We start from the raw sequence: 15,119 nt of genomic DNA, 5'->3' as shown, positions 1-15,119 counted from the left end.
CAACATGAAGGAGATGTTAGCAGTCCAGTTTGCATTGATGGCTTTCCAGGAGTTACTTCTCCCAGGGCAGGTGTTGATTCTAACAGACAACACAACTGTCATGTGGTATATCAACAAGCAAGGGGGAACACATTCTTATCCTCTATGCAGGCAAGCAATGATTTTGTGGGAGACTGCGCTCAGCTTGCAGCTTACTCTTCAGGCAAGGTTTCTGCCAGGAGCACAGAACTCCTTAGCAGATGTGTTAAGCAGGCAAATCATGGATCCCCACGAGTGGAAACTGGATCTTCATGTATTTTGACAATTGACAGTGTCATGGGGAACTCCAGACATAGATCTGTTCGCTTCTCCACTAAACCACCAGCTGCCAAAGTTTTGCACGAAAAGGTTTCATCACACAGCTTGGAAAGTGGATGCTCTTTCGTTCAGTTGGGAAAATCTTCATGTGTATGCCTTTCCGCCTCTGCCTCTCCTCCCAAAGGTACTCCTAAAGGTCAGACAAGACAAGCCAAGGATGATTTTGATAGCTCCAGATTGGCCTCGGCAACACTGGTACCCATTACTGAGGAATCTGGTCAGGAAGCCTCCATGGCCTTTGCCTTTAATTCCACACCTTTTGTCTCAGAGGGGCGGTCATCTACTCAATGTCAAGCTTCACTCTCTTCATCTAACAGCCTGGCATATTCTGTTTTGAACCACAGCAGGTCTCAGCTTCCTCAACAAGTTTTGAATGTGATTATGGAAGCCAGAAGGCCTAGTACACGTAAGGTGTATGCAGAAAAATGGAAGAGATTTTTATTTTGGAGTGCAGCAAAGGATTTGGATGTTTCAGAGCCTAATTTGAGTGTGGCTCTTCAATATCTTACTGAGTTATTGGACAAAGGTTTGTCTTTCTCCTCCATTAAGATTCATGCTGCAGCAATTTCAGCTCACTATGATTGTGACCCACCATTATTTTCTCATCCTTTGTTCAAGCAATTTCTTAGAGGGGCAAAGAATATAAGACCCCCACGTAGAGCTCCTACTCCTGCTTGGGACCTCAATTTTGTGTTGGAGAAACTTACTCTACAACCTTTTGAGCCTGCGGCTACTGCTGAATTGAAATACTTGTCATGGAAGACTGCTTTTTTGTTGGCCATTACTTCTGCAAGAAGGGTTTCTGAATTGCAGGCCCTTATGGCGGTTGAGCCTTTTTTGATTTTCCATAAGGATAGGGTGTCATTATGTACTAATCCTTCCTTTATGCCTAAGGTGGTTTCTAGTGTAGCTTTAAACCAAACTATTCATTTGCCTACTTTTTATGCAGATCCCCAAAATAGGGGGGAAAAGATTTTGCACACTTTAGATGTACACAGGCAGTTGCGTTATTATTTAAGCAGGACTAGGGATTTCAGGCAGTCTCAGCAGTTGTTTGTTTCTTTTGCTTTGAGTTCTCAGGGTAAGCCTGTGTCAAAACAAACTATATCCAAGTGGATTGGGTTTTGCATTACATTTTGTTATTCCCATCATGGCAAGGAGATTCCAGCTGGGATTAGGCCTCATTCCACTAGGGCTACTGCCACTTCAACAGCATTTCTAAGGGGGGTGGCAACTAAGGACATTTTGGAGGCAGCTACTTGGAGTTCAGTGCACACTTTCTCCAAGCATTACCACCTTCCTCTCTATTCTAAATCCAGGGCTGGTTTTGCCACTGCTGTGTTGCAGGGCATTTTGGCGGCTCCTGCTTCATTATAGTTTAGCCATCCTCCCTTACCTCTGCTTTGGGATTCTACCCAAGTGTTAGGACTGCAGCAATGTGGGATGAAGAACATAGTACAGTTTTGTACCTACCATAAATGTAGATGTTCGAAGATCCACATTGCTGCAGTCCAATTTACCCTCCCTCCTTCCCCTCTGTAGTTTGAGGCGGTTGTCTGGGATGGGTTATACATCTGAGGTATATTGTGTTTTTTGTATATATTGTTTATATTGTACATACTCTTGGTGTTAGGCTGGTTGATTGTTTAGCTGTTGCCTATGGGTTTGGACCTATATCTTTAGGGTCTTCTGACATCTGGGGCAAGAAAAGACTGAGGATATGACGTCGGTCATGCGCATTTGTACCCTGACGTCCTGATGTCAGACAAATGCGCCTTGACCGACGTCAGCCATATACTTTGGTATTCGGGCCGACTGGGACAGCGGACTACCCAAGTGTTAGGACTGCAGCAATGTGGATCTTCGAACATCTACATTTATGGTAGGTACAAAACTGTACTTTGTCTATCTCGCCTTCATTCTTGCTGGTTGGGTTCAGAGCCGATCCTCGGCTCCGACTCGGCCATCTTCAAAAGCTCGAGAGCTACTTACTGGCTCGAGGCTCCCCTATATCCCATGATGCCTGGCGCTAGAAACCCAGATCTCGTTTGCCGCTTCTGCTGCGAGGTTGCTTTTACTGGCTCAGGTCATATTTTTCAATTTTATTGCCATTGTATAAAAATATTTTATATTATAGTGTACTTTCAGTAGTTCTAGTTAGCTATTAGTATTTAGTCTCCTTCCCTTGAAAACTCGTTTTCGTGTTGGAGAGTTTTCCCCTCCCCCGTTTCTGTTTTTAAAGGTAGCCGTTTTTAGTTAGAGGCTAATCCTTGTTTCAATTTTTTATGTAATAGTTTATTTTTTAGAAATTGTGGTAGATTAGTAGGTCTAATTACCTTTTCTTAGATAATAGTGTGTGTGCGCTGTTAGGGTGTGGTAACTTGTGTTGAGTGTGTGTGTTTTTACTAGTTACCTATTTCCCTTTTGTTACTTGTTCTCTTCTTCTTCTTCTTTCGGCTTTTCCCGGTTAGGGGTCGCCACAGCGGATCACCTGTCCGCTCATGATTGGCAGTGGAGTTTTACTGTGTTGAGTTGCCAGCCCGGCGCCCAACCTTCCACAGAAGGCACACACACACACACACACACACCTACGCCCAATTTAGTGTCCAATCCACCTGCAGCATGTCTTTGGGATGTGGGAGGAAACCGGAGCACCCGGAGGAAACCCAAGCGACCACAGGGAGGACATGCACACTCCGCACAGAAGCCACCCCAGCCGAGATCTGTAAATTGATTTTTCCGTTTATAGCTATGTCCAAAGATACAAAAGTATCTGGATTCAAGAAGTGTGACTCATGCTGTCAGAAGATGTCACTGACAGATGGTCACACTTCTTGTGTCTACTATTTGGGTGCTCTACACCTGCAGGACTCTTGTTCGGTGTCACGCCTTTAGTCCAAGTGTCCTGCAGGAGCATAGGAATAAGCTAATCCTTAGGGGTTTGCTCAAACCTGAAGGGTCACCAGCTAAGGTTCAGTCAGTGAAACCCTCTAAGCCAACGAAGCTGCCAGCTCCCAGTTCGGAGCCGTCGTCGGGTGTGGCGTCTGCTTCAACTTTGGCTGCAACTGGAACCGAAGTACCTATCTCACAGTCAACTTCGGTTTCGACTGGAACCGAAGTACCTATCTCCCACTCGGCCCTGACTCTGATGTCGGACCCGTCAGGGAATCGTAAAGGCTCTAGGTCTCCATCCCTAGAGTCGATACACTCGGCCAGGTCACCTCTGTTACAGTCGGAGAGAAGTCACTGATCCCACTCTTCTCGGTCTTCTAGACTATTTGACCATGATTTGGAGAGAGTAGTGAGCAGGCTCCTAAAATCGCAGGCCCTGGCTAAAATGTTATCCAGCCCCCCTCATCAGGGTTCGGCTCCGCCTGTCTCTGCAGTAGTTCCTCCTTTGACTCATCCCTCGTGTTTGGAGCCGGAGCTTGCTGGGGCTCAGATTGTGGAACCGTCGGCGCCGATACCTACCCTTTCGGTTCCGTCGTCGGCTCCAATCTCATCCATGGTGCCATCCTTGGAGGGATCTGGTCGCCGGGACTCCCTCGTCAGCTCCGAGGGGGTGAGTGGCATCGGACCCTTGTCCGACCCCATTCTCCCTCTTGGAGCTTCGGCGCAGGTGAGTTTGGCTCCTACATCGGCCTCGGAGCCATCTCTCTCGGTGCCTGGAAGGATCCCGGTCTCTTCGGAGCTGGAGCCTTCTCCGGTATCGGGAGGGGGCACCTTCGAGGTCATGAAGAGTGTGCTGGCCTCCGAGTGAGCCCCATGATCAGCCTCATCGGCTCCTCCCCCCATGGTGCCTGCGTCTGCCTCTGCCCCTCCTCCAGACCCCAAGCGTGGGGAACAAGCACTCCAGGGCACCCCATTGGGTGTATCTTCCTCTTCCAAGGACTCCTCCGATCATTCAGAGGAGCCCCCTCGAAAGAGGAAATGCAAGAGAAAGCATGTTGACTCCCCTGAGTCTGTCACTTCAGATACCGACTTGGAGGATTTGGAAGGGTCCCCGAGATCCCCCTCTGAGGACGTCTCTTTCTCAGACATCCTTGAGATACTTAGGCAGAGGGGGATCTGGACTACCCTTAACCCTTCCGAGGATGAGTCGGTATTCCTGGACGCATTTGGTTCCCGACCCTCCACCTCCTGGGTGTCTCCGCCTTTCGATCCACTGATGTCTGTGGTGGCTCGGAAGGCGTGGTCAGCCCCAGACACAGTGGAACCAACCCCCCGAAGACCCACAAAATTTATTACTGCACCACAAGACAAGTAATTTCTGACTAAGGGTGTTCCCGTTGATGCCATGGTGGTAGCAGCGGCCACAAAAAAGGAGTTGGCTGAAACTTCATCTGTCCATCCCCCTAATAAGGAATCTAGGATGATGGACAGATATGGGAAGCGGATGTTTGCATCAGCGACCTTCTCCATGAGGTCGCTGAACTACTTATGCCACTTTACCCGCCTTCAAAGGGATCTCATTAAAGAGCTAGGAGATACCCTTCAAGATCCATCAGCTGCGGGGGTCCAGGCTAAGGTTGCCTCCCAGCTGGCGACTCTTAATTCGGTAGTAGACTCCTCCATGCGGCTCATCTCTTACGCAGTCGATGGTGCGAGTAGGGCCGCAGGCACAGCCGTGGCCTTGAGGAGGCATGCCTGGATGCGGTTATGTAACTTTGCGGAACCCTTCAGGGCATCTTTCACAAACACCCCCTTTGATGGTTCTGCTCTTTTTGGACCACAGGTGAAGGATACCCTTACCAGGTGTGAGCAGGAAGGCAAGACTCTTTCTGCTGTGGGAGTCCGTTTTTCCACTCCTTCAAGACCATATCCCAAGGGTCAGAAGAGTGGGAAGATGTGGTTCCCGAAACCCCAGGGAGCCGTGCCTGACACACGTGGAGAGTTCACCTCCAGGGGCAGAGGAGGGAACAACAATAGATGCCGCCCTTGGGGCAGAGGGGGTCCGGAAAATCAGGGCCAAAGAGAATCTTTCTCTAACAAGCCCTTCAGGCATCCCTGAGGTGCTGCCTGGCTGTCCACCTTCGGAGGCAGTCGGGGGAAGATTATCGCTGTACCCAAAAGCCTGGCAAAGTATAACACAAGACAAATGGGTACTGTCTATCATATCCGAAGGCTACAAAATCCCTTTCTTTTGCACTCCCTACGTTCCCAGCAAATCCCTTCCAGATGTTCCACCCAATCTAAGGGATCAAGCAGTTCAAGAAATTTCAAAACTGCTAAGAAAAACAGCCATCCAGCCAGTCCCGGCAGACCAGCAAGGATCCGGAATTTACTCAAGGTTCTTTTTGGTACCAAAAAAGACAGGGGACTGGAGACCCATTCTGGATCTCAGCAGACTAAACAGGTCTGTTCAAAGAACGAAGTTCCAGATGGTCACGCCACAGTCCATTTTACCCTTTCTGGGTCAGGACAATTGGATGTGCTCCATAGATCTTCAGGATGTGTACTACCATATCAAAATGGACAGACGCTCCAGAAGATTCCTCCGCTTCCAGCTGGGAGCCAGTCATTATCAGTTCAGAGCTCTGCCCTTTGGTCTCACCACAGCCCCCAGGGTGTTCACCAAATGTTTGGCAGTAGTTACCGCTCACCTGAGATGGCAAGGATTCCAGGTGTTTCCATATTTAGATGACTGGCTCCTTACTGCAACCACCAGGCATCACCTGCTGCGAGCCAGAGACTACACCATCCAAACTTGCTCCAAACTAGGCATCACAATAAATTTCGAAAAGTCTGTAGTCGCCTTGTCAATCTATTACCTTTATAGGCGCAAACTTAAATACAAAGGACATGTCAGCGAGACTTCCATTAGACAGAGTGCTAGACATTCACCGACATGTCCAGGTCTTATTAGGATCCAAAAAAATTCAGGCCAGATTCGTCCTAAAGACCTTGGGTCTCATGGCAGCGGCTATCATACTAGTCCCCCTCGCTCGTTTTCATATGAGGATTCTTCAGTGGATGCTGTTCACCCAGTGGTCTTTCCAGCAACTTCCAGTGTTTCACAAAATAATGATCACACAGACATGCAAAAACCAACTTGCTTGGTGGATGGTTTCCCCATCGGTACCACATGGCAGACCATTTGCTCTTCCTCCTCCAGTGGCTACGGTGACCACGGATGCCTCCCTGATCGGGTGGGGGGGCATTTTCAGGGCAGAACAGTCCAAGGCACCTGGCAGCCTCACGAGTATTATCTGCATATCAATGTCTTGGAGATGAGGGCAGTGCTTTTTGCGTTGCAAGCTCTTCACAACTCTCTTCCTACCGGGACCATTGCAATTCAAACAGACAATATGTCGGTAGTGTGGTACATCAACAAGCAGGGAGGAACCAGGTCCTACCCACTATGTCGAGAAGCACTCAGACTCTGACAGTGGGCGATCTCTTCCCAATGGTTTCTGATAGCAGCACACATCCCTGGGAAGTCCAACGTTATAGCGGACAGGCTGAGCAGAGCAATTCTCATGCCTCACGAGTGGTCTGTCAATCAGACAGTGGCGGACCAAATCTTCCGCAAATGGGGTCAGCCTTGCTGCGACCTTTTTGCCACCCCCTTCAACAGCAAGTGCAACAATTTCTTCTCTCTCCTCCCTCTTCCCGGACACTCCCCCAGAGACGCTCTAGTTCACGATTGGCCTCAGGGACTTCTTTATGCATTCCCTCCATTCCCCCTGATTCCCAAATTGATACAGAAAGCTACCACATTGGGATGCAAGATGATCCTCATTGCCCCTTACTGGCCTCAACAAATTTGGTTCCCGTTCCTGCATCATTACCTTCTGGAGCGGCCCTGGACCCAGTTCCAGACCTCCTGATCCGTCAGTCGGGTGGGCTGCACCAATCCTTCAATCTCTCCAGCTCACTGCTTGGTTGCTCCACTTCCGACCTTAGCCAGGCTTCCGAACATCTCCCACTCGGTGCGTGAAATCATCTTATCGCACAAGTCTACTACTAGAAAGACTTATGCTAGTAAGTGGAAACGTTTCTCTTTCTGGGCAGAGGCTAGGAATATAGATCCTTTTTCAGCCCCTGTGTACCATATTTTGGATTTTTTAGCGGAACTTTTTCATGCTGGATCTTCTTCTGCCGCGATTAGAGTTCAATTAGCTGCAATTTCAAATTTTCATACAGGTCTATCAGATACTAGTATTATGTCCCATAAGCTTTGTAAAGCTTTTCTCAAAGGGACTACTTTACTCAGGCCCCCAGTGAGAGATCCCCCGCCTCCGTGGGATCTAAATTTGATTTTAGCTTCCCTGATACTGCCCCCCTTTGAACCGGCAGCTTCTTGTTCCTTGAAGTTTCTTTCTTGGAAAACCGTTTTTCTGGTTGCAATTACTTCAGCCAGAAGAGTTTCTGAGCTTCAGGCTCTTTTTGTTCGCCCTCCTTATCTAGTTTTCCACAGTGACAGAGTGTCTCTCAGGACTAATCCGTCCTTCCTTCCAAAGGTTTCTTCTGACAATAATTTGAATCAGTCTATTGATCTGCCTGTGTTTTTTTCCAAATTATTCCAACAAGGCGGAATACAAATTGCATCAGTTGGATGTTCATAAACAGTTACACTTTTACTTGCATAGAACTAAGCAAATATGAAAATCAGACCAGCTGTTCCTGTCCTATGCTGAGGGTAAACAAGGTCTACCTGTGTCGAAAGTAACCTTATCTAGGTGGTTGACCTCTATCATTACATTTATATATCAGCTAAGGAATAAAGAACTTCCTGCTAAACCGAAAGGCCACTCCACTAGAGCTCTAGCTACTTCAGTGGCTTTTCAGGCAAGATTGCCAATGGAAACTATTTGTGCGGCAGCTACATGGGCCAATCCTCATACCTTTATTTCACATTATAAGCTGGACGTGGCCTCCAGGAGCAGAGCTGATTTTGGTTCCACTGTTCTGAAGAGTCTGTTCTGATGAGCCACCCAGGATTGAGGTGCTAGGGACGCTGTCCCAACCAGCAAGAATGAAGGCAAGATAGACAACTTAACATTAAGAAGTTATGTACCTATCATAACGTTCCATGTTAGTTGTCTTCTTCTCGCCTTCTTTCTTGCGTCCCACCCTCCATCCCCCTATCCTAGTAGACCGAGAAGAGTTCCTTATGCTTTCTCACTGGCTGTGTCTTCTCTGGCTATTCCTTCTGACTAGTAGTCTCTCCAGTAGGATGTATTCAATCTAGGACAGGATTCCTGTATTGTTGTTATTATTGTTATTATTATTATTATTATGTCTGCAGTTAGACTTACCAAACAAGATCTGGGTATCTACCGCCAGGCATCATGGGATATAGGGGACCTCGAGCCAGTAAGTAGCCATTGAGCTTTTGAAGATGGCCGAGTCGGAGCTGAGGATCGGCTCAGAACCCAACCAGCAAGAAAGAAGGCGAGAAGAAGACAACTAACATGGAACGTTATGGTAGGTACATAACTTCTTAATCTTACCAAGGGTTACTGGCAAGTGCCCTAGACTCCCAATGCTAAAGAGAAGTCCGCCTTTGTACTCCTTTTGGCTTGTATGAGTTCACAAAGATGCCCTTTGGGATGAAAAATGCCCCAGTGGCTTTCCAGAGGCTGGTAGATCATATCCAAGCAGGAGGGTTTGCCCTTGCTTACCTAGATGATATTGCCATCTACAGCCGTTCCTGGCAAGAGCACCTCAGCATTTCAGGAAGGTGCTGGGCAGATTACAGAGGGCAGGGTTGACCATTAAGCCGAGCAAATGTCAATTGGGTATGGCAGAGGTCTCCTACATGGGACTTAGAGTGGGGAGTGGTAAGATCAGGCCAGAACCTGTCAAAGTAGGAGCCATTCAGGCATGGCCTGCAGCTGTTACCAAAAAGCAGGTGAGGGCATTCTTAGAGACAGCAGGGTACTACAGAAAGTTCGTCCCCAGTTATAGTACCATAGCTGTTCCCCTGACAGACCTGACAAGGAAGAACAGGCCAGATAAGGTAGTGTGGACACCAGCATGTGAGTAGGCATTCCAGGAGCCTAAGGAAGCTTTGGGAGGATCCCCTGTGTTAGCCAGTCCAGGTTACAGCAAATAATTTGTTGTGCAGGTGGATGCTTCAAATCATGGGGTAGAGGCTGTCCTTAACCAGATTTTTTAAGAGGGAGAAGAGCACCCACTGATTTATCTTAGTCGTAGACTCCATCCCAGGGAGGAATGCTATGCAGCTGTAAAAAAGCATGTCTAGTCATAGTGTGGACAGTGCAGAAACTTCAGCCTTATCTGTATGGAAGAAAATTCACAGTAGTGACAGATCACAACCCCCCTAACATGGTTAAACAAAGCCAGCCAGCAAAATGCCAAGTTGATAAGATGGACCCTAGGGTTGCAAGCATATATGTCAGTGCAGCACCGCAGTGGGATTAGCAGTGCCAACACAGATGGGCTGTCAAGACAGGGAATGGAGTAAGGTACACTCAGATAGCCTAACCTCTCAAGCAATGTTTCTCAAGGTTCACTTGAAAAAGTAGCTTGAGTTCTCCGGGGGGGGGGGGGTGAAGGCTGCCAGCCTAGACAGATAGAATTTTGTAGATAATTGTATCATTTGTAAATATTAATAAGCCACAGGCTTGTTCTCTTAAATGTGAAAAGACTGCATTGGATATTGAACTGCAAAAATGTAACCGTGCACTCTGCTGTAAGAAAGCTCATTCAAGCATTTTATGACTGTCTTTGATGTCAAAATTTGGACCCCATATGTCTAGAGGGAGACATCCTGCCTATTGTTTTAAGACCAGAGTTAATGGCTAGAATTTGCATGTATAAATGTCCTTTATTGCTCTGGTTTCTGACCAGGTGTAAAGAATGTAAATGTAGTTTCTGTTAGCCTGGGAACACCAGAGAAGTGTGAAGAATGATGTCATGTGAACCAGCTCTGTATTATCAATTTAAAGAGAGAGCATCAGAGAGCCCAGAGCATTTTGGCTTGAGAACATCTGACATCACCAGCACTGCCTGTTTCTACATGTAAGTTTATTTTAGAACTGTGTTTTCTCTTAGATAGATATAGCTAGGAAAATAGGAAGATTAGACTAGTTTGTTTTTCCTGTGATGTCAGAACTTTTGCTACTGTATTATTTTAAGTATTGACTAGCGTTGTGTAGTAAGACGTATTGTCTTGCCTTTTTATTATTAATTATTAAATATTTTTAAACCTTTCAACTGTGTCTGTTTTATGTAGAGTTAATTTAAGCTCTAGAGTACATTGCATGTATATAGTGATAGTGTACCAAGTCACTCTAGTAAGCCTTGACTGTTCAGTCACACTTACCATTTGGATAATAATATTGCACAGTAATAATTGGACACCCTTTCAGAAGGGCCTTTGAGTAGCTGATATTAGTGGGTGGTGGCAGCTGGTACTAGCTTTTAGACTGGGTAGAAAAGGGGCACATCAGGAGAACCTGTGCCAGCCTTCCCCAGGAGTGTCTGTTTGGCTATATATAACTCTTATCTCAAAGTGTGTGTTTGTCAGCTACTTGGGCAGGCACACGAAGCACTGGTTGGACAGAGAGGGTGCTGGAGGTTTTAGCTTGCCCACTAGGCTGAGATCTGGACTCTGTAGCTGTGCCAGTGGGGGGGGGGGGGTGTCTTATTGGGGACCTGGAGAGAAAGGGAGAAACCAGCTCCAGATTGACTGTGCTCTCTGTGTGCTCTTAAGGGAAATTGTACTTTAGTGTGTGTGTATTTATTATCCTTTCCTTATATGGATGCCCTTCACTGGTGTTAGTGGTAAGGACTGAGGCTCCTTGATTGCTGGGGCCGTATGCGGGTGTCACAGAAGACTATGTATGTGGTTCTTTGTCTGCCCAGGTTCCTGAGTCGGAATATTTTTGTAAGCACCTTTATTTAATTCACACATTTTGAACAGTGACATTTTATTTTTATTTTGCATTTGTTTACCGGGAAAGTCCGACTGGACACAGGTCCATTTTCATCAGAGGCCCGGGGAGAAAAGCTGCAAACATTAATACAGTTAAAGGAGATAAAAACAGTCTCATATAAGGAAACATAGTACAGTACATGTTGAAAATACATTAAAATACTTTACAATTGAGCATAGCTAGGCCTCGGGTGAAAAGCTCCCAACACTACTACAGTTCCAAGGAGACACAAATAGTACCAAAGAAGAAAACAGTCATACATGTTAAGAATATAGTTGAGTATAGATAGCAGAGATTAACAATGTCTAAATTTCTGGCAGTAAGCTAATACCCATGTAAATATTTTTACAAGTGGGACTTGGGGAGCAACCTTTTGATCCTTAGCAGAATCCTAGCAACAGTGCAGTGGTATGGCCTAGCCTAGGGAGTAACATGAGCAGTGCCAGTTATTAATGTAGTGGGTTTTGAGAAGTTTTTTTTAATTGGGAAGTAGAGGTGGTGGAAGTTAAGTGGCATGGAAGTGAATTCCAGGTTCTGGCAGTGGAGCAGGCAAAGAGAGATTAACCAGCATAATTTTTATGTTTGATGACATTTATGTGATTCTGAGAACTAGATTTTAAGGTTGGGACATGGGGTCAGGCATTAACAAAAAATAAAACAAACCATTGTAAATATTTTTTATTATTTTCACGCATTATACATTTTTACTTGAACCATTATCATTCACTCTAACATAAAATTTCACTCCTCTTAAACTTTATTCTACATGAATTATTCCCACAAATTGCATTATTATTGTATAATTTGTTCATTTTTAAAGATTTCACCTCAAGTTATTTTATATACTTTACAACACTCAGTCCTTCAAGGTATGGTAGGTTTATATTTAGTAATTGCTTTTTTGGCAGCCAGTAGCATTAAACTTAGTGAGGCCTTACTTAAGTCTAGGCAATTCAGTTCCTATATCCCAACTCCATAGAATTATTTCCTTGGTTAGAATAAGTTACTTCCCCAACATTTCTGACAAAGTTTACTCTGTAGGGAATTTTTAAAATCTGCTGTTCCATTCCATTCCCAAAAAATATATTCCCAATTACTTTTCGCTTTCCCATCACACCTCCAGCATTTGCTGTCTAATCAAGGACAAAATCTCTGAGGTCTGTTTGGGGTATTTTGAGTCAGAATTTTTATCACTTGGTTAGTATATGAGAGATTTGCTCCAAGGGGTTTCCTGTAATGTTTTTGACAGAAAAAATAGATGTAAAATGGCTGTTCTTTTTGGGATGTTTTATATTATTCTTATGATTCTGTTTCTGTTAAGCTGCAGTCATTCAGGGCTTTTAGCAGAAACATTTTTTTACCCCATGGATGACACGACTGAATAAACCAAGTATAAACCAGCAAGTGCTGTTTTTTTTCCTTGCCACAAGGGTATGGTTAGGCCTGACTTATATTTCATATGACCTATTTAGCAGTCAGAGTATAAGAATTGCTGAGCTGGTACATAACTTGGTTTTCCAGCAGTGATTTATTCTAATCTGAACCAGTAAATTTGCAGAGCTCACGTTCTTCAGTTGCGTTAGTGCTAGGCCTTCCATACTTTTTGGGGGTAAATTTGCTAAAGACTATGCACAAATTACTCCTTACTGGTGGTGAACCTGGAGATTCTTCAGAGAGTACATAGTATAAAAGGCTTGAACATAACCTCAAGTTACACACTGGCACAGCATGCCAGGATTATCAGCCTGGGTATATTCATCGTTGAAGGTTGTCTCATGTCCACAAAACAGCTGAAGAAACAATGCTGGAGTTAAACAATTTGGTTCATAGCTTTCCAGCTGCTACAGACTCCTTGTACAAACTTCAGTTTTCATGGATGCCACAGGGATGACCTGACTGCATGTGAGCCAGTAAAGGTATTAGATGAAGTATGCAAAAGGGCCATCATGGAGCTCAGGTCAGTAACTAAGTAAGCTGGGGAGGAGTTACTGGCTGATTAAGAACATTGCTCTGCAATGAATGTTAGAATTATGCCGTTTACTCTTCATTTGTGGCATATTCATTTCCTGATGCTCTGCTTTTCAAACGTTTTATGTTTTTTTATTTTTTTTGTCTGAATTGTGAGTTTCATGAGGTAAAATGACATTATAAAGTAAAGCAGCCCTTAAATTAAGATATTCTGCTTTGGATCTGGTCCAGTTATTTTTATTCCAGACATACGCACATCAAACATTTTACTTTCTAGGATGCCAGCAGTCAGCATTTGTATGTTTTTGTCTTGTACAGCAGTTGTATGTTTTTGTATTGTACAGTTGTGTAGTAACTCTGATAAACTGGAAGCAAACCCAGTCCCATTATTGCTGAGTGGACCGATTTAGCTAACAGCGTTAACAATCCTACCCCACAACACAAGGGTTATACTGAAGACTTTCTGGCTGGTACTCTTGTAGACCTTCAAAATAGTAAGTTGTTTTTTTTTTACATAAGCTTCTTGGTAGGTTGTTTGGGTATCTTAAGCTTGTGGTGTATGGCTACAGGATTCATTGGGAGGATGGTTTGCATCGTAGGTGGGGAAGGTTTGTTTATAATAGCATCACACTCTTTTACTTGTTTTTTTACCTTTATCCTCAGTGCTGGCAGGCATTTGATGGCAGTGCATATCCACCCTCATTACGCATCCATTGTGTTAAGGATGATTATATGTGAGTGCAGTGCTGTGCTGGCGGGTTCTTTACCATGGCTTTTTTTTGCTGCTCTGTATGGCCAGAACGTATTAGTGGACCTTCGTGTGTACAGTGATACAGTGATATTCCACTTATGTTTTTTTTTTTTTTTTTTGTTGTACTGTCTGTGTGTAGTCAAGTTTGTAAAAATTTAGAAAAAAAGTGTTTTATAAACAAGGTGTATTTTGTGATTGTAATATTCTGCTATCTTGCACTTCTGCTGCAGAATACTTGGTAGTGCTGGTGTAAAGCCTAATATATATATATATATATATATATATATATATATATATATATGTGTGTGTGTGTATGATCACGTAATCATATAGTGCATATGCAGATGTTGCATTTGGGATGTCCATTTACTGTTAAACATGATAATTTGGTTCAAAGAGCTACACTCGTGATGTTTTTGCTGTAACATGTCTTGTGTATCAGGTAATGGGGGGAGGGGTGCTCTTTAGCTTTTTTGTATCTGGTATAACTGTGCTGTGCTTGTTTTTCAGGGATGACGAGATTCCTTATCTTTGCCCGAAGAACAGATATCAGAGTAGTCTCCCTGGAAATCCCATACTTTGCCGATGTTGTCATCCCAGTAAATGGTTCCATGAAAAACACAATTGCAGTGGGTGTAGACTCTGTAGAAGGTATGAGAAAAATTAGAAATGGAAAATCAGTAATTTCACTGTGTGGTTACCATATGTGCTAGAAACAAGCTTTCTTTACCATGTCTCACATTCTGAAATGGGTTAGTTTCACTTGTACAAATGTCACTGCTGATTGGTAACACTTTGCAGGTGGGCATATTAACTTGTTCATTTGAAGAAGTTGTAGTATTTTGCAAGAAATATGAACTCCCGACGGTTTAAAAAAATTTATTAGACCCACAGTTTCCTTTTATATTATTACATTTTTGTCTGCCATTTGTTGTTAATATTAAATAAACGGTATAAAGAGGAAGTGATATAATGTACAAAACATCAGCTCACTTTTAGTATTTTTCTGCTTTTTTCACTGAGGTGTCTGACTTTTAAAATTGTTTTGAAGTAATTTTAATCATCAAACAGGCCAATTATACTAATCTTATTACTGATTCTAATGAAATATTTAAGCCAAAGGACAGGTTAACTGA

At 44.3% G+C, this 15,119-nt stretch overlaps 1 protein-coding gene across 3 annotated transcripts in view; it reads left to right on the top strand.

Annotated features, from left to right (window-relative positions):
• Nucleotides 1–15,119, top strand: part of LRP4 (LDL receptor related protein 4) — a 2,374,694-nt gene that overhangs the window by 1,933,278 nt on the left and 426,297 nt on the right. For all 3 annotated transcript variants that reach the window (XM_044082533.1, XM_044082532.1, XM_044082534.1), the window contains exon 23: nucleotides 14,494–14,634. In XM_044082533.1, coding sequence (XP_043938468.1) covers nucleotides 14,494–14,634 — 141 coding nt within the window. The remainder of the gene's footprint in view (nucleotides 1–14,493; nucleotides 14,635–15,119) is intronic.

The sequence above is a fragment of the Protopterus annectens genome, chromosome 9.part0 (assembly GCF_019279795.1).
Source record: "Protopterus annectens isolate FY-2018-M chromosome 9.part0, PAN1.0, whole genome shotgun sequence".
NCBI classification, from domain to species: Eukaryota; Metazoa; Chordata; order Ceratodontiformes; family Protopteridae; genus Protopterus; species Protopterus annectens.
The sequence above is the reverse complement of the archived record's forward strand: the minus strand, read 5'-3'. Positions and strand labels throughout refer to the sequence as shown.